At 37.2% G+C, this 20,664-nt stretch overlaps 2 protein-coding genes across 2 annotated transcripts; both read right to left on the minus strand.

Annotated features, from left to right (window-relative positions):
* Window positions 1-622: 622 nt before the first annotated feature.
* On the minus strand, window positions 623-1,482 carry LOC116198666 (protein RALF-like 34). The gene has a single exon (XM_031528869.1). It carries the CDS (start codon window positions 1,355-1,357, stop codon window positions 947-949), a length of 411 nt encoding a protein of 136 aa, XP_031384729.1. The 5' UTR covers window positions 1,358-1,482; the 3' UTR covers window positions 623-946.
* Window positions 1,483-13,966: 12,484 nt separating this feature from the next.
* LOC116199241 (transcription factor HEC1-like) lies at window positions 13,967-14,920 on the minus strand. The gene has a single exon (XM_031529537.1). It carries the CDS (start codon window positions 14,719-14,721, stop codon window positions 14,011-14,013), a length of 711 nt encoding a protein of 236 aa, XP_031385397.1. The 5' UTR covers window positions 14,722-14,920; the 3' UTR covers window positions 13,967-14,010.
* Between the last annotated feature and the right edge of the window lie 5,744 nt (window positions 14,921-20,664).

The following is a 20,664-nucleotide window of genomic DNA, read 5'->3' on the forward strand; positions in this document are numbered from 1 at the left end:
CCCCACGGGCCACAGGTCCATTTGGGGTCCCCAACTTAATGCTGTAGTCCATCTATGCACACATTGGACAGCTAATGTCTGCCATGCCCATTATGATCAATCAACCAACTTTATTTAGAAAGATGATTTGATTTCACTAACCCATCATGATTAGAAGTGGAAAGCGGTGATTACAATTGCCAAGAATCCCGCTAATTTACCCATAAAGATAAGCTTATCCCCTTAAAGTTAAATTTCGAATTCGAGTTTTGCGATAAAAAATCCTTAATTAGAAGAATTTTAACCTTAATAGAGCCCGCTGAGCTTCCTAATATCAAGATATCAAGGTACACATCCAAAAGAATTCCACTAATTTGACATTTTACACTGCTAAATTATCAGCTTGATCTTTGACTACGTACGATTTTCCCTTTTCCAGATCCATCTTTCTCCTATGATGTCTACAATGATAAGCACACTCCCGCTCTATTCACCCAAAGAAAAGCACCCTCCCCCTCTACACTAACTACCAACTACTTGTACACGCATGACAAGTTCCAAACTGGAACTTAATTAATTCATTGGACCGTGCAATTAGTGGCGACGTATATGGACCCGTGGTAACATATGACAAGTATCGAGCAGCATTATAAAACTGAATCACTCAATTAACCACCGAACACATCAATCGGGGGGTTCAAAGACATATAGTATAAGATATGATATATCTAATTCATGAATATTAAAACCGAGAGGGCATCGAATCGATGCCGTCGACAAACATTACGAACCCGCGCGTACTTAGTTCCCCAGACACATATATCTTATATATCGCTAGTACGTAAGTAGTAGCATAAGCTAAGGATCCATCAGGAAGCAGGCAAAAGTAAATAATCTCAAACCCCTCCAGCTGGTCGATGGACTTAAATGTGCTCGCTGCACCGGCTCGGACTCCGGCAGAGACGGCTCATTTCCGGCAGCGGGTAATGGCGGAGCAGCCGTGGGAATAGGGGTGGACGGGGCCGCGGGCCTTGAAGCAGTTGTGGGTGTAGTAGGACCGGCCGGAGCGGGGCGGGCAGGGGATCCGGTTGGCCGAGAGCGCCCCGTACGAGATGTAGTACCTCATTGGCGACCTCCAGTACAGAGATCTGCGGGCGAAGGCGTCGCCGGAGGCTTCTTCTTCCTCGTCCTCGCCGACGATATTGTCAAACTCGGAGCCGTAGAGGGAGGCGCCGGTCCACTCGAGGGCTGCGGAGTCCGTGAGGCGCGTGTCGTCGAGGATCTGAGCCCGCGCTGGAGTGGAGGCGAGGAGGGAGAGGAGGAGGAAGGAGAGGAGGAAGGAGAGGCGGAGGAGGCCGAGGCCGGGGGGCGACGCCATTGAAGCAGCAGAGTTTGAGAGAGAGAGAGAGAGAGAGAGAGAGTGCGGAGATGCAGTGGGAAGAGAATTCAATAAGACCAGTGCCTCTCTCTCGCTCTCACTGTGGAGAGCGGATGAGTAATAATATGGAATGCCTCGGGAGAAGAGAAAATAAACATATTGCAGAAAATAAACAAAACTCTAATGAAAAATTCCTTCTTTACAAAAATGAATAAAATAAAATCAACATATTTATTACTATTAGAAGAAATAGCTCCTTGGGAAAAAAAATACTCACCATACATGGATGCGGAGTGGGTTATGATCAAAATAGTCTTGGGTTGAAGTTATTCTGAATATAGAAAATTTATGTCGGAATAGTTTTATTTCTTAATGAGCTGATCCGACTCTACTAAATTAGTCAAGTCTAATTAAACTTCTTAACATGAAAAATTGTGACGCATGAAAAAAATCATCGAACTGATTCCGAGTCAATTTCACTATATCAGTGGCGGTTACACTTTATTGTTCATTAAGGGAAAGCCCTCGAATCAAAGAAAATTCTCTTGGATCAATAACTCAGAAGTCGTGAAACCGCTGTAAAAAATTCATCTCGATTAGAGTTGACTTGACGTCTTAATAAGACTCCATCTCCAGCTAGTCGCTATTTGAATAAGCTCTATATTTCTGCAACTTCGGTTTTGTTTTCTATAGCTGCTGTCGTTTGTCTTCTCGTGCTCAGCTACTGCTTTGATGCTGTTTTTCGGCTGCTCTGCAGCAACTGATAGGCTACCCCTTTCTCGGTTATGTTACTGAGAAAGAGAAACCCTTAAAGATGAATCATGGGCCAATTAAATACTCAGATCAAATTTTAATAAAATTGAGCCCATCTCTTCCTGCTCCAAATAGGAAGGTTAAACCCAACATAGTTGTATCTGAATATTTTTTTTTTAATTTTTATGACTACAGTATCACTGTTATCAGAATCGGACCGGACCGACTGGTTCGATTGGTTGAATCGAAAATCGAACCTATATCCAGTCCGGTTAGCTTACAAAATAAAAAATCCATAAATAGACCGGTGAATCCAAAAAATCGAGCAGTTTTTTGGCAAACCCATAGAACCAATGTGAACCGACCGGTTGGATGGGTTCAAAATTTTTTAAACATGAAGGACCTAAATGTAAATGTGAAAAAAAAAGTCGAAACTAACGAAACCTTAGTCTTCGGCACCGGTTCTCCTCTTCTCGGTTGTAGAGGCTGCAAGTCCAAGTACTATTGAAGTATCCATATCGGAGTCTCCATGTGAAGTTTTGAACTGACGAGCGAAGGTCGAAATTTCAATTGCAAATCGCTTCTTCTTGGCTTCCTCTTCTTCCTTCTCTCTCTTCTTGAGTTCCTCTTCTCCTTCCGTTCTCCTTCCCGCCTCTTCTTGGCTCATCTTCTAGTCTCAAGTTCATACTCAGCTCATCTTCCAATTCCAATCTTAGAGAAGTTCAGATCAAAGTTGCTGGAGAGTTTTTATCGGACTTTGCTTGATCTTTCTTCTTTTTGGCAGGAGAGGTTTTATCGGCATTCCAACGATTTGGATATTGATTGATGATCTACACTTGCAATTTGGGTATTGATTAATTTCCTTCCACTTGCAATTTGGGTTATGCACTTGCAATTCGGCCACTCTCAGGTTCCATCTCCTTCTGCACTTTCAGTTTCGGTTCTGCTCGACTTTTCCCATTTGCTTGTTTCCATTTCGATTGCTGTGGAAACTTGGACCTTGGGTTCAAGATAGTCTCGACCTCGGGGATGGCCCAAGTCCTTGAATTGGCGGGTATTCCAGCGGAACGAGTCCTGAAGATGCATGAGGGATGGCCCCATGCAGGGGATATGATCGCCAACGGGCATATCCAACTAATGGTGATCACGAGCTCAGGGGACCCGCTTGATCAAATTGACGGGAGGCAGCTAAGAAGGATGGCCCTTGCATACAAGGTTCTGATCATAACCATAATCGCTGGAGCTCCGGCGAGCGTAGAGGCTATAAGGAGCTTGAAGAGCAGCACCATTAACATTATTGCACTTCAAGACTATTTCGAGGCCGAAACAGTTACAAGCAGCAGCCCGAAGGACTTGCAATTCATGTCTTCCTCTGTATGATTAATTGCGCTAGCTTGTGTTTGGATAATTTTGCTATTGTTGTTTCCCAGTCCTATTAATTTATTCGATGTGCTCCTAAAATTATGTAATGGACAAGCTTTCAGGTATCATCCAGCAGATGCCTATTCTCCTCAGGGTTCCGAATTCATAGTTGATTATACAAGGAAATGCAGTGAAAAGATAGAGTTGTCAAAAAGACAACTTTAGGACTAACAAACTCAGGAAATGATGAAACATGAACAAAGTTGCCAAGAGCAAGATCGCTTAATGGAAGATGAACTCAAGTTGTTGTATGCCATTTCTAATCCATTCTATCTCTTTAGGCGATTTCTTTTGATATTAGAAAAGCTCATTCAGTTCTACGAGTCATTTGCAATCAGATGCAAATAAATTTTTTTTCCTTATATTTTTTGGACACATATTATCTAATATTTATTGCTATTTTCTTATATTTTATATTATTTTCTTAAAATAATAAATAAATATTTATTTATAATTAAACATGCGGTCCGATTCATCGAATCTCCGATTGAAACCATAAACCCATAGCTCGATCGGTTCGATATCCAGTCCAGCTCTGATAACACTGCGCAGTATATTAAGCTAATTAAATGAATAATTTTGCTTAGATTTTAGCTTACTCTGTCTACAAAATACTTATGGTAAATTTTGAATCTATCTATTTATCTCCTTTAAATTTCTTATGGATAAAATTATTGTTGACAAAGCTTATAAGTGTAGTGATTATAAAGATTTATGATGGCAATTACAACGCTCGAGATAATGGCAACATGGTCAAACAAGGCAATTTGAATTAAGGTAATGGTGCCATACACTTCTGCATCATACTTGTAAAAATTCTCATGGAATTTGATTAAAAAAACACGTCATTCTTAGGAGTAGAGGGGAAAAAAAAAAGAGAGCAACAACAAATGCTTCCTTTTATTTACAACTGATTTAAATTAAACATGGACCATGGCAATGAAGGTTGGTTTTTTTTTTTTTTTTGATAATTTTTTGATAAGTATAGAAGATTGTTATAGTGGGTTGATGGCATCATGGAAATCTCCAAGCTCGAATTTTGTTTTACCATGCAAAACGAATAAATACTAGTGTTACGGTAAATTCAATTCAATAATTTCATAAGGGAGCAGGCGGGGTCAGTGAGGTCACATGCACATGGACAGACAGTGGAAGAGACGTGATTGGGTTACAGCTAAGGACAATCACAGTGTCAACTGACACGTGTCCCTGACACTGTGCAGCTGCCCGGTCTCCCTTTCCTTTTCTTTTTTTCGGTGCCGACGCCGTAAATTTATTTCTTTTAGGTGAAGAAATTATTTTTTCGGTGAAGACGTTGTAGAGTTATATTTTTTTTTGGGCGTTAATGAAGCATAGTATCCGAAAACCCAACGGATTCAATTCGAGCTAGGTTAGTTCACTAAATGAGGTAAGACTCACGACATGGATGTCTCCGATCACAAAACTTGAACACGACACATTATTTAAGATGAACAAACGTCAAACCGCTTGAATCAACTCACGTCGATTGACATTGAAAAATTATTTATTCACATCTTACTCGCAAAATTAAACAAAAAAAAAGGACGATAATTTACTTCATTATTCTTGATGAGCAATAAAAAAATTTAGATTTGTATGTGGACAATCTCTTCTTGCACCGAGGGCGTTAGATTTATATAAGGTTACGTTTAGTACACTGAAATCAAAAGGAATGTAGTGAAGTCGATATCTCATCATCGCCTTCATTTCTTTCTTTAATGTCTTCTTCATGAATTGGAAAGTGCATTCCATTAGGATGATCTTTTTTGTTCAACTTCATTGATACTTTCTTCACGTAAACCATAACTTAATTTAGCAGTTCTTTCCAAAAGGAATGAATGCAAATAAAAAACATCTCCTGCATAGCCTTCGCAATGATATTTCCATAAAAATTGAAGTGTTCCCATTTCATCATTTCAAGTACTTTTTAGTTAAGTATGATAATTTTTTTTAGATTTATATATCTAAAAATATGTGTAGAAAGAAATTTTCATAAATAAGTTCATCATTTTTAATTATTTTCCTCCACATTTTCAAGTTTATATAATAAAAAAATATTTTTTTCGCAATAAAATTATATTTCATGTTATAGAAACCATTCCATTCATTTTACTCCATTCCGGCATAATCTAAGAGGATGGGGTAGTGCTGATAGAATGGATTTGAAAATACAAAAGATTGTTAAACTTTCGAAAAAAATTAGAATATTACTAAATTCTCCTAAATGCTTGTAATGCTATGAATTATAACTCTGCTAATCATAAAAAAAAAAGTGAACTATAATTTTGCCAATATCTACTAAGTTTTTAAGTGTGCTTATTATTAGATATGATGTATTAACTTTAATTAGGATATTTCATATAAGAAAAATTGCAAGATTCAAATCTTGTACGAAGGAAATTGAGATTAAAAGAGTTTTTTCTTTTAGTTAATCAATCTCATAGCTAAATTAGTCGGCCCATTATGATTATCAGGTTGTGGAAAAAAAAGTGACTTTAGTGATTTTTTTTCCAAATTTATGAGGACCGCCTTGTAGGAGGTGGAGCAGAGGGTAGACAACATAAAACGACAAATAAGATTTTAAATTACGCGGCCAGCCGTCGGGTGGGCCGCCACCACCGCATGTCCCCAATTATTCATTTGTTTTTTTGCCCGAGTTCAAAGTTATTCATTCACTTTAGGGATTTATCTAATTTCAAATGAAAAAATTAGGAAAAAGTCTATGAGGGGAATTAATGTGCAACTAATGGAAAATTTTACGGAGAATTATTGTAAGGCGCGTTTATTTTTAAAGCGTGAAATGACCATGTTATTTATTAATAGCTGCAATCAAAAGGATAAAAATATTATTATAATAAAAAAGTGATTACATCATAAAATTTTTCAACTTGCGTTCGATTTTTTAGTTGCATCATGATTTAATTCGACTTAATTTTTTACAATGATTACAAGTGATGATAAATATATTGATGCGTGAGAATATATATATATATATATATGTATGGTTATATAGATGTAAAAGTAGACGGTGAATTTTTTATTAAAAAATTAATTATAAAAATAATTTAAAAAATACGTGAGAGAATTTATTATTAAATTAAAGAAAAAGATAAGAAAGTAACGATTGTATTGTTCAATTGAGAAAAAATAAAATTGAGTTGAGTCAACTAAGATTATTATTGAGAAAACTGTCAAATACACCATGAAAGATGGACTTTACATCAAGAATGTTTTAAATTACTTTTTACGTCACATAAAACCTTGATCGTTAGAACGTACACTTCAGGAGATCTTTCGTCTGGCTTTCGTCAAGACCTGGACCGAATCAACTAACGTGGCATTATTTGTTATTTGTTTCTTTCTCTCTCCCTTTTGTTTAAATATCTTAATTATAAAGTGAACTCGAAACTTTTTATTTTTGAAAATGAACCCAATTCTTCTCTCCTCTAAATTATTTAGGCACCATCTCTCTCATGCATTTTTCTTCCCCGTTCGTTCCACACTCCCTTTAGCTCCATCCCGCTGCCACCAACCCCAATTTCTCCTATTTAATTTTTTCTTTTTCAATTTCTAAGCAATGATTCTATGAATCGAAGCACAAGGACTTTGATTGAAGGCCGCTGCTCTGATTCGGGGCATAAAGCGGCTTTGATCGAAGCCTTTGTGCTGCAAATTGCAGGAGTAAGTTCCGATCACATGCTCCGCTCTCTGTGAGGGTTTCAATCGAACCAATTCCCCTCCGCCTCCACTCCTCGTTGCCTCCTCCACGCCCCTTCCCACATTCACCAGACTCTCACCTCCACCCCATCTAGGAACCCGATGACTCTCAGTTCACACTTTATTCAACTAGATCATGATCAAAAGGGAATGGAAGGAAAAGGAATCAAACCTTCAAATAAGCATTGTGCCTTTTGCCTTCCTTCAAACACCGAATGCTCCCATCATTCATCATCTTATACCTCTATTTGTAAGACCTGACAAGAATTAAGGTCTATAGCGATCCAATTATCTGATAAGACCATAAAGAATGTAATAGATTGAACCCAAAAAAAGAAATTGAACATACGAGTAGAACTTCGTCTTGGTTTTCTTGACCTTGGAAACAACAGGAGGCGTCGGCATCCTCTTGCTCCTCCAGTCTCTCGACGACACTCCCTACACTTGGTCTAACTTTACATTAACATCAACAACCAACATTCCTCACTCACTAATACATACACATTGGACAAAAAGAAAAAGTATTTATAATTGACTCACAAAGACCGTGGAAGGAAAAGTCGAGGGTGCATTGTGGGGTAACAAAATATAGGAGATGTGGCGAGCCGGGGAAAGCTACTGAAAGTCATTAGGTTCTTAGATGTCGCGGGGATCAGGGTCTGGTGAATGTGGGAAAGGGACATGGAAGAGGCGGAAGGGAGTGAAGGTGGAGAGGAATTGGTTCAACTAAAGCTCTCCTAGGGAGCAGAGCCTGTGATCGAAGCTTGTTGCTGCAATTTGCTGCACAAGGGCTTTGATATGCCTCAAATCAGAGCGACGTCCTTCAATCGAAGTCCTTGTGCTTCGATTCGCGACATCATTGCTCATAAATTGAAACATAAAAAATTAAAGAGGTCAAATTGGGGTTGGTGGTAGTAGGGCAGAGCTGAGGGGAGTTGATCGGAGAGCGAGGAAAAACGCATGATAGAGATGGTGCAGGAATAAGAGAGAGGAGAGAAGAATTGGGGTCGTTTTCTAAAAATAAAAAGTTTCGAATCCACTTTATAATTAAGAAATTCAAACAAAAGGAAGAGAGAAAGAAACAAATACTAAACAATGCCACGTTAGTTGATTCCGTCCAATTCTTGACGGAAGTTAGACGGAAGGTCTCCTGAGGTGTGCATTCTAACAGTCATATAAAATAGAGAGAGAAAGAAACAAACAATAAACAATGCCACGTTAGTTGATCCCGTTCAGTTCTTGACGGAAGCTAGACAGAAGGTCTCCTGAAATGTGCATTCCGACGTTCAAGATTTTATGTGAGGTAAAAAGTGATTCGATGGCACGCTTGATGTAAAGTCCATCTTTCTTTCAGGACGTATTTGACCGTTTCACATTGTTATTTACAAAACAAATGAATTCTAATTGATCTCTAGTTGTACACATGTATGATGTATCTCAAGCTCGGATGTCCATGCTGAAAAATAGCCACTAGCTTAACCGCAAACTCTACGCAAGATATGTGATGGATTGGCAATGACTTTCCAGGAAATATTAATGGATTTGTTTGGCGTTCGGATACTTCTTGAAAGAGGTGGTTCCGATAGTTTATTCCATTGAAGCTTCAAGGAATTATTTGGTTCCAAATTCGAATTGTGATGGCTCCATAAAAAAGTAAACTTCTGTAAGAAGATGAGTAAGTAATTCATTTTTGCAAAGGATAACCACGCCTGGTGGGACTCGAACCCACGACGTCTGATTAGAAAGTGAGATGTCTTATCCATTGGGCCACAAGCGCGTCCCCAGTGCACACCCCCAATATACACTTTATATTAAAGAAGTATGGTAATAGTATAACACTCGTTATCATCATGGAATCAAGAGGTAATAGTAGGTGAGACTCCTTTTTATTCCCTCTTCCCTTATCCACTATCAGACCTATGTGCTTTTCTTATTTAGCCTGAGAGATACATATTGAATCTTCTTCTTTTGTTACCCCAAGTTTGGATAATGGGATGGGTTATGGAGGGGTGGAATGGGGTGGTTTATAAGGGAATTCTTTTTAACCCTTCGTAATTCATATTTGATAGCATCAAGAAAATATGTGGTAAAATAATATTTATAGGTATATTATTTTACCATTACACCCATTTCATATAATGCACTAAGAAAGATAAATAATAGATTTTATAGTATTTACAATATATACATATAATGCATATATATATATATATATATGTCTATATGTACGTCTGTATAGTGTAAATGTGTAATGAATAGATATTTAAGTACATATATGAATATATATTTGAGAACCAAGGTAGACAAAGGTGGACGAACAATAGATACAAAAAAAAAATAGAGTTTAGATGATATATACATATATATGTGTGTGTGTGATAGAGGTGTGTATAGATAAAAGAAAAGGATTTATAATATCTATATATGTATATATATCCACCTAGGTACATATATATGAGCGAGCAAAAAGTAATATAGTTAGAGATGACATTATTACAATTTTGTGAAAAAGGGAGGGTTAAAAATGACTTTTAACAACTTATCCTTCATAATATTCAAAATTGGCGGAATGAATATATGGGTCTTTAGTGGGTTATGGAGGATTAAGTAATCCCACCATAAATTTTCATAACCCTCTATCTTTTAATTGCCAAACATGAATTGTTTAAATTCCTCCATAACACTCTCCTACATAACCCCCATAACCTTCTATCCAAACAAGATGTAAAACCTGAACTTCCTAAATACACATAATTTAGAGAAATGCATTCGATCGGCGCACAAATATGAATCAACGATCACAGCAAAAGCATGAAGCATAAGTGCAGTGTGCAGACAATGGGAAAATGCAACGTCCATTTCATGGACAATTCATGAGGCATTTATGATCATTGGATTGACATCCCAGTGTTGGGCCGCCCATGCTGACCCGCCATGTCTTCATATTGATTTTGAAATATTGGGCATTGTCTAGCACAAAACTCTCACATACCCGTTGCAAGTTGTAGAGGGCAATGTACAACTTCGGAAACAAGATTAGGTTAAGAAGACATCGAACGTACGCTAGCCAACCTCTCCTTAAGGGGCAATCTCTTCAAAATAGCCAACCGAGAAATGGAGGGGGGCACGGGGAGAGTGGGATCGGAACCATAAGAGTATGTGCCAAAGAACTTTCGGTTTGCCCGGCCTCAACTCTCACGGCCAGACTTTTCTGGACCACATTATGATTCCATAGGAGTGTATTAGCCACAACCGTCTTAACAGTGGTAGTGGTGAGATTCATAGAGGCTTCGTAATTTAAGGTCCTGGGCCAATTCCACTCCCCATTTTGAAGCACAATACTAAGGGTGCGTTTGATAACATAAATTAAGTGCTGAGATTAAATTTTCAACACTTAATTGGATTCAGCTTGTTTTGGTAAATGCAAATCAAGTTTATTTAATTTATTAAGGTAATTAAAAAATGCTGTGCAAGACGACTGGATCAATTAAGTAAAAGATTTTTACTTATTTCTAACTTAATTCGCTGGGCAAGAGGTCATTATTGAGTGCTAAAGTCCAGCCCAAATTGATTTCGTCAAAGCCCATCTTGTTAGGCCTTTTAAAGATATGTGCAATTATCATCGGATACTCTTGAGCAAGCCCATTCTGCTTATCGGGATCCGTACTTACTGTTAATTGTGATTGAGGGTCGGGGATGCCTACTTGAATCCCGACTGCTAGCTAAGTCATCGTTATAGTTATACGACTTCTCGTAATCCTTTTATATCTCTATTCAGTGTATTTGCTCGTACAGTCGTTAAGTTGGTCGCCTCTTTTCTGTTGCTTCGCTCGATCGCTCTGATCGTGCACCCAATGTCACGCCAAGGACTATAAAATGGTTCATATAATATTACTTGTCCTCAAGACAGATAGAGAGAGGGCTTCGGGGATTGATCAATTTCAGACGAGAAATTATTGCATGACCTAATAATATCAGCCAATGGTTACCTCATGCGTATTTATTGAAAGTTTTGCATCAATAATTATGGCTTAACTGACACCAAATTGGACAATTTCGTTTAATATTCACTTATGTGTCGGCTTCCAACTCGCGTATTTGTCCATATATATTTGACGTGCAGATCTGGTTCGGGTAATAATTTCTCGACGGAGGGAGATATGTGTGTGATACATTGAATCCTGGCTGCAAGTTGAAGCTGATGAAAATAGGAGACCTGTGAAAATATTTTTTGGTGCGTGTACGACTCTATTTTTTTTCCCGTGAAGGGTTCGCATCCATCATATCATGTCTTCTCTTTGGGGAAAAAAAAAATCAGGTCTCCTCTGCCATTTTGTGTGTATTAAGATGAGCAAATCGCAACTCCGATATGGCTGAAGGTCAAATATATTAATTATGAGGCCATTGAGGAAATTCATGACAATCCCATAAGAAAAAACCTATGCGAGCGGTCGATCCTAATTCACCTCTCTCATTCAGGAATCGCAAATTTCATTGAGTGAAGACAATCTGTTGTTCATATTGTCACGCATCGTGAATGCATAAAAAGTTAATCGTTTCTCTTGGAACTCTCCTATCCTCATTAGGAACATCAGATTTAGTGTCCGATCAAATGTCTAGTCGATCGACCACTGCGTGAGCTTATCATTAATAAAGGACGCATCCAATTCCAATTCAATCGTTTCTCATAGAACTGCCTATCCCATTTGAAATCAGGTAAAGTGTCCGATCAGATCTTCAGTCGATCGGCCCCAATCACCAATATCAGAGATGAAAGAAGAGTCCCGTTCTTTTTTTTTTATTGAAAAAAAAAAGATAAAAACAAAATGAAAAGGATTGCGGGAGGCTGGTGCAAGCCTTTTATTTAATGATAGGGTAAATCTCCAACCTTTTAAGCAACCTGTCCTTGCACTTGGTGTTGATGTATTAATTACTCAAGCAATAGATGCATCAATCAATAGATGCAACATGACTTAAATTTTTGATTCATAGTAATGAAATTTGTAAATAAGGTATCGGGTTTGAGTTTTATGAGTGAAAAAATTCTACACCGAAGAGATTTATCTTTTATTTGATCGACTCAACTTGAACTGCATTAGTTGAGATTTATTAGACTATTAGGTGCACACTGAAAAAATGACTTTTATAAGTATTTAGAGGATGATAAAAACTAACAAATTAAGTTTCACCAACTTCCATCAAAAAAACATACGGTTCAAATTCCGATAAAAGCATTTGTTGAATGGACAGTAATTTTAAATACTTAACCTATAAAATTATGAGAGTAATATTTTTTATAATTTTATTCCTTAAAAAGAAAAAAAAGGACGATAAAATTTTCTAGAAAAACCAACCATAATTTCAAAGTAAAAAATTGTCGAGCGCCCACCACTGAGTGTTTTCATGATTTCATCTCGTAATGCAGCTCAACTTTTGAAAAGTTAAAATATCACAAACTAGTCCATTGAAAATATATCTCATACACGAGTCCAGCAATGTAAAAGTGGGGAAAGTACTTGTGATCTTGCGCTTTAATTGTCAAATAGATTTTCAGTGTGCACCGCTTGATATTCAGAATTCTAATAATTATTTTATTAATTTAGGTTCGAATCCGGTCAAGGAATAAAGCTCTTCAAGTCTTGAATTTTCTCCATTTATAGTATTCAAATATGAAACTTTTCCTAAGAGAAAGAGATGCCGAACTATTAACCACTTTAACTAATTCATGTTATTCAAATAAATTTTTTTTAGGGATCATATAATACTCTTTTTATTTGGCAGAATCAACGTCTCTCATTACCATATCTAATATGCCATACCACGTATGAAGCTTTAGTTGCTTAATCATCGCCGAAACCTATTGCTATTAGATAAAGGCTCTCCACTGATGATATGTCAACTGAGATATTATTACGTGGCCGAGTCACTGGCCCCTCGTTCCACGAGATTCTTATACATTCGCGCATATGTATCACCAGGTGCAACGAAGAAATTTTTTTAAAAAATGAAACTTTTGACTCCGAAATAATCATTATTCATGCAATTACGCTCTACTGACGGTTTTATATATGTCACGTTGTCCTATGGAGAGGTTCACGGTCTTCATGGCACGTTAGAGCAATTGATCATAGAATGGATCTTTCGAACTAAACTATGAAATCATTCCCCAATTCTGCACATAGAGAAGTTACAATCCGAATCAAGTACAAAATTTTATGGATCATCATATCTATTTGACTTACAATTGATGTGAGGGTCGGACACGGAGCAATAAAAAAATCATAAAGTTTTGTTTTTATCGAAGAAAAATATGAATGCTTCATTTTTTCTCGACTTCGATGAAGGTTCATAAGTCTAATAAAGGAATAGAGAAAGAGAAAATCAAATTCTAAATCTTTTAATTTTTACCAATTATTTTTGCCCACGAGCCGCTTGCGAAGGAAAAAAAAATCTCGAAGAACAGAAGAAAAAAAAGCCCCCAAAAGAGGAACAATCAAAAAGAAGAAGAGACCTTTTCAAAAAAAAAAAATTAACACTCCATTTTCTTCCAAATATCTTCACGAAACCCACCATTCCAAGGGGACCTTAGTTATTATTAGATAGTTATACTGATATATATATATATATATATATATAATCTAACCTGCATGCACGACCCTCACATATGATCGCGGGTCCCGTTCCGAACCAGAGACAGAATAAAAACATCACTGGGATAATTATAATGTGATAAAACTAATTTACAAGAGATTAGGAGAATTATTCATGTGAGCAACTGGAAACCCGAGACAGCTGCTGCCGCCTACCATGTTCGGCTTGTTATGGACGGAAGCCTGCTCCAGGGTCTGCACCTGCCTCTTCAGGAACTTGACGTAGTGGATGGCCTCGTCGAGCATCGACGCTGTGTCCATCTTCGTGCCACCGGGTACGAGCCTTTGAAGGATCCGTATCCTCTCGCTGATCCGTTCCCTTCGATGCCTCGCTGCAACGCTCTGCGGGTCCTTGGATATCCTTACGTTCCGCCGCTTTGGAGGCTTCACTGCCTCGGGGTCTATGTAGATCGGTTGCATCGCGGCTATCCTGAATATCATCTCTCTCATCTCTGCCATCGAACCGACCGCGTTGCTACCGCTGCCGCCCCTCCGGCTGCCGCTGCAGTGTGGAGGTGAAGCATAAGCACCCGACCAGGCATGCTGACGTGATGCTCCAGCTGGCTCGGAGATCGGAACACCATTTCCGTTGTAAGTGGAAGATGAGTGGAACATGGGCGACAGGGCCGAGTTCCCAGAGAGGTCGAGACTGATACCGGCCGTCTCCGGCGACAATGATGAGAGATTACCACTGTCGGGCTGCGAGTCGATGTACTCGGGGAGCTTCTCCATTTGCATGAGGAATGTGAGGACTTCCATGTGATCATCGGGCGATAGCTTCATCATATTGTCGGACTCCATGAGGCTTAAGGGGAAGAGTTTTAAAGGCCTGAAATATGGGATCAATGTCTGAAAATTCAACTTTAGGGTTTTCTTTTCTCTCTATAATTTCGAAGAGATAAGGCCTTCTCTTTTTGCTTTTGTGTATTGGGGTTTGATGGACAATAAAAGATGAGGGGTTGAAGTGAAAGTTGCTATATACCTATTGAACCGACCAATATCAATCAAGCAGGCCAGGGCCGGGGATATGAAAGTGGAGGGGCTTTATATAGAAAATTCAGAAGAATATAATCTTCAATTATATATTAAATAATCAATAAAAATAATGAGGTGTCATCGGTTGACAAGCTACACTTCATTGGACGAACTTTATGTGCAGTGTAAGAGTTCAAATAAAATCTATCATAAATACTTCGTGACTAGTTAAGACATACAGATACCCGATCAAAATTACTCTCATCTTAATATTTCATGATCTCACCAGAAAATAAATAAAACTATTTCAAATAAATAGCGTGGTTTCATTTAAGAGCACGAGTCTGATTTTTGATTAAAAGTAAAAAAAAGAAGAAGGAAAAAGCTCCCATTATGTGGGGCTATTATCTAAAATATTTAATCCTATTTCCTAGTGGGTTTCAATGAGCCCTTTGATATAGAGCTAAATATCCCATTGTAGGGCTTAAATCACCACTCCGAAACAATATTCCTCGGCTTTCTATCGGACAATCATCCTCTCATCTACAGCACTTCAGTCATTTCACTGTATATATATATATATATATGTATACATCACGTTGAATTTTTGAAGGGTTGACTGATGCAATATCTCAATATATATATCTAACTATTTTTCGATTATAAATGATATTCATAAAACTAATACAATAAAATAAAAATTCAAATAGTTAATAAAAAATTACAGGTAATCCTACAATTAGTATTGAAGATGAATTTTTTTTTATTATTAGGCAAAAGTGTACGTCACTGCATGACTTCCTCTTTAATTATATATTGTCTTTTAATTGTTTAGAAGGTACGAAGAGCCAAAATTTCCATAGATTATTCTGCCAACAGATGCAGAAATTAATCGATCCTATGGATATACTATATGATGATACTGGAGAGACGAATATTTAAGACGCGTCTTATCTCTATCTCTGCCCGCATCATCAATTTTCTTCGGTCGAAGAAATTCACTCGTCTTCATTTATTCATCAACTTGTATTTCCTTTAATTTGGTAATTCTGAGATGCTAATTAATGGATGTGCCAATGCAATAGATGAATTGCAGTAAACAGGCCGATTGATACAGATAATTTTCTTTTTCTTTCTTTTCCTGGGAAAGCGATCCAAATGATCAAATGCACGTACAATGTGCGTGTATGCAATAAATATATACATATATCTATGTAATTTATATGTCCGTGGATGTAAGATTGATTTGTCCCAGCACTAAGCTCAATACTGGGTCCATATATGTATGTAAATCAACTTGTTTCTATCTTGCACAATCAAACATGAGAAATATCTTTTGATACTTTTTGCTTGGAAAATTTGTATCGAGGCGATCTTCGATTATGTGATGGGTAATATGACATATAAAGTTAGTCATGGATAAGAAATTAGTGATACATTCCGAACAATAGTCAAGATCCCTCGGCCACCCGAGAGGTCCAAAGGCTGGGGTGATGAAGGAAGGTGCATGAACTCTCCCCTTTTTTCCACCATTAAAGCAGGTTATTGCTCTTTCTTTGACCCAAGTTGTTTTATTAAAATTATCCTATTAAATTGCTTTTTTTTTTCCACTGAAATCTTCTAATTAAATATATATATTTTCAATTACAAAGAAAAATCATATGTGCTTGATAAAAAACCTAATAAATAAATACTATTAATTTTATCATAAAAATCGAATCTAAAAAATTTTAAATTATTAAATGTGAACTTATGTAATTGTATTTTTCGATTTTGTCGAAAATTTTCACTTTAGGAGCAGGGAAAGTGCATAAATGTGAGAAATAAAACCCCACAATTCACATGACATTTGTCGGAGAGATCAAACCCCCTGATCCCAGGACTTGGTTGGTATGCCCTTCTCTCTCTCTCTCTCTCCCCCCCCTCCCCCGCGGCCAAAGAAGAGGGGCAGGGGAGGCCATTTAATTGGCTCCTAGACCGGCGGTGACCGACCATGGCGCCCGCGCTGCCCTGCCGGAGGGGTGGAGATGTGCCAGGCGGGGTGTCAGAACCTGTAGGGAAGCGGAGACCAGATTTAGACAATTGAAAGTCCAACTTGCTCTTCCACATCCCCACCCCGAATTATGAGCAAAGATATATGATTGCAAAGATTTATAATTTGTTTTGTTGGCACTTATGTAGCATTTGAATATGGTAAACAATGTCAATATAACCACCACCTCGACAACGACTCGTAAATTAGTCTGCTCGTTTATCGATACAGTATGATTCCTTTAATTTACCGTTAACTAATACGACACAGGTCGTAATATGAAATCGAACTTTATATTAAAGATTTTTATGGTTATTCTCTCTCTTGATTGGACTCTATCCTTCTCCCTCTCACTAGGTGGCACGCCATTCGAGGTGGATCAGGGGGTGGCCCAGTGAAGGATGATGGTGATGTGATGCCCAAATTGCACCCACCCGCCCACCCAACGACACTCTTTTCCTCTGCTGGACTTTTGTTCTGTTCACTTGTTGAACTAAAATGAGCAAAGCTAACTTTCTTCTTTCTTTTTTTTTTTTTTGGGTCGAAAGCAAAACTAAGTAACTAACTGTATATGTAATATACATTGTCCTCCCCTCGAGGAAACTGCTCTGCTCTACCGACTGTCCAAAGGCATGCTTTGCAAATTTGCACCGGTCGTCTTCTGACGGTGTATTTACTCGGTGCTATATATCGGAGCATATATAAGTGGGCATACACATGACTGGTTACTCATAATTTAAGTAATATACTGATAAATTAGACGGCGAGGTCAATGGCCCTTCTCAGAGGGTTTAATTATCATTTGTCTTCGTCAGCTCGAATACGGACGTTCTAGTTTCTCTTTAAGCTTTGGCAAAGACGTACCATTATAATCTTCATTAGTCTTCGTCATGGCCAATGGTTGCAATCCCATTAACTAACAATAAGTGCGTCATGCTTTGACCAACAGAAGCTGTGTACTTTGATGGGAGGCCCTTTAGCCGTCAGCCTGTACTCATCCTAGGTCGAAGAGTTTCACTAGGGGTTCCACGAGACCCATTGCTTCGCTATTATCGTACGGTCTCACAAGGCCGATCAGGCCATATTATCACGAGACGTTTACCATCCCAATTCTTGATCATCACGGACATCTACGTAAATATAGATTCTGATGATGAGCATCCTCATTCTTGAAGGAACGTTTCCGCAAGTAGCTTTTTCCCTTGGAAATTTCCGAGAATGGCATTATGGAAATCAATTATCATTCATCGAGGCATTTCGTAATGTGAATCACAGTGCTAAAAATGGGTAATTATTAATATCAATTTTGAGTTTTTTTACTGATGATGGGTAAGGCTAACAACAAATGCAATCTGTTTTGCAGTTGGCACATGGAGAAATGAGTGCGACCGTCAGAGATTTCCCCCCACAACACAAACGAACAATTAATCAAGACCTAAAATATTCAGAGCATATTAACAAAACGCTCCTTATCTCCTGTTACGGGGCCCGTTCGTGGAATAGGATAACAAAATTTAATGCAATGACAAATTTAAAAAATAATTACATATTTTGTCCCAATTTCTGCGTGAAAATTATTACAATGCTCAGAGAAGTGGTCCCTTCTTCCTTCCAAGTCCAATTTCGAGGTCTCTTTCGTAAGACTTTCGCTAAAATGGAAAAAAAAAATGCTAAATTTCGTCAAGACCCTTTTAAAAAAGAATTGGAGACATTATTGCACACATATTTCAAGAAAATGCAAATTGTCTGATGAGCAAATAAATTATTTATAAAATAATTTTTATAATTTTTAATGGGATGATCTCATTTTGAAATCTTTGTTTTTTAAGATATATTTCCTTTAGGAATTTCCAACCATGGGTTATATATTCATTATTCGTACGGGAGATGTCCATGAGTTCAGGAGGGACTACAAGGGGGAGTAAGAAAATCTCGCGGATGGAAATCGAGTGAATGTTATGGTGTTGAAACAGAAGAAAATTATTAACACATTCTACTCCAAATCACAGAACAATTTTATATATTCGCTTATTTTGCTAGTGCCTTGGTCTAGCTGGGTAATAATTTTCTAATTAAATATTTTCTTAGAAAACTGAAATATAGGAAAGAAAAAATGTACATCGGAGATCATCTACATGCTACTTTTTTTCCTTATGTAAATAAGAAATTCATTTCCGGTTTCTTGGAAAAGTTTGTCCAAATAGGTCTTTCAATTTAAAGTGCAATACCTATATGTATGTGATATTATGAACTCAACAAGGACAATAAATAATATACATTAATTTGTACAAAAATTTAAGAATGTATTTACAATTAATAACCATTTTCTCCAAATTTTTACCGGAAGTGGGCAGGCCGAAGAGGCCCTACAAAATGGGCCTTTTCGGATTTGTCTGGCCATATTTTGGAAAATTAAAGAAGTATTAGCCTTGAAAGCTCTGATTGTTATTTTTCCTTTTTCTGATCTCTGACTTTAACTTAAATGAATGGACATATAATGGAGGGGCTATATTTGCATGCTTTGGTGAACGAAGGCAGGGTACGGAAAGAACTCTTCAACTCCAAACTCAGTTAGCACTAAAACTACATTGTTTTTATCTTTCTATCAATGCATTTTGGGACATTAGTCAACTTTTTATCATAGCATTTATGTCTTGGTTCAGATGACTCAACGCTTCGTGTTGTCTTGCGGGCGTCTAGGCCCGATCCCTTAGTTCTCTCGGCTCTGACCGACATCTAAAGCCTTGATCGACAAACCAATTATGACTTCTTAATTCCAAATTGATAGTGATATTATTGCATCAAACTTACTTTATTGACTTGAAAAGAAAAATTTGACTCTAGTTTGCACAATTATTACTAGTGTGTTTGGTTTTAGAGTTGATTTGAGTTAAATTTTGATTTTAATTGGTTTGTAATAATTGTGGTGTTGAATTTATGAGAAAAAGAGTAAAAAAGTAATGAATAGTTGAAAAAAAGTAATAATTATATTGTTGAATTGTGAAAAAAGTAATAAATAGTTGAGAGAATTTATTATTAAAAATTGAATTGAATGGTTAAAAAGATTAAAGAAAAATGAAAAGTCATAATTGTATTGTTGACTTTTGTTGTGTAGTGAGTAGAGTTAAAATAATATTTAAAATCTTAAAATCAGATTGCGAAATCAAATGGGCCGAAAATTCAACGGACGACTTTCTATCAAGAAAAAAAGAAAAAAGAAAAAGAAAAAGCGAAAACATATGACTGTCTTCGGTTGGCCAATAATTTAATCGAGAACCTCCTAACGAAAAGGCAAAAAGAAAAAAAATTAAAAAGAGGTACCTTCCTGAGAAAGGAATCTATGGCAAGAGATAAGAAAAGAAAAGGAGAAGTCAAAACAAAATTGGACCACAACAAATTAGTGGAATTCTTCAACTATGATTCAGTGAGCATATATGTACAATTGGCCATATATGGTTTTGGTTAGATGCATTGTAATATATTAGTAGAGTAGCTCATGTCATGCACGGGAAACTAATACATAAAATCATGCATAGTACATACATGATGGAAAACATATATTATTTGTTTCATAGTGAAATTCTACTCGTATTTAATACAATCATTATATATTTGAAAATTTTAACAATTCAATATCCTTATTAAAAATACATTTTGCACTCTTCGATCGACTCTTATTATGCCGTTATATTAATGCATTTGATCTATTATATTGTTGGCTTATTCAAGTTTCACAA

The sequence above is a fragment of the Punica granatum genome, chromosome 3, assembly GCF_007655135.1.
Source record: "Punica granatum isolate Tunisia-2019 chromosome 3, ASM765513v2, whole genome shotgun sequence".
In the NCBI taxonomy this organism is placed as follows: domain Eukaryota; kingdom Viridiplantae; phylum Streptophyta; class Magnoliopsida; order Myrtales; family Lythraceae; genus Punica; species Punica granatum.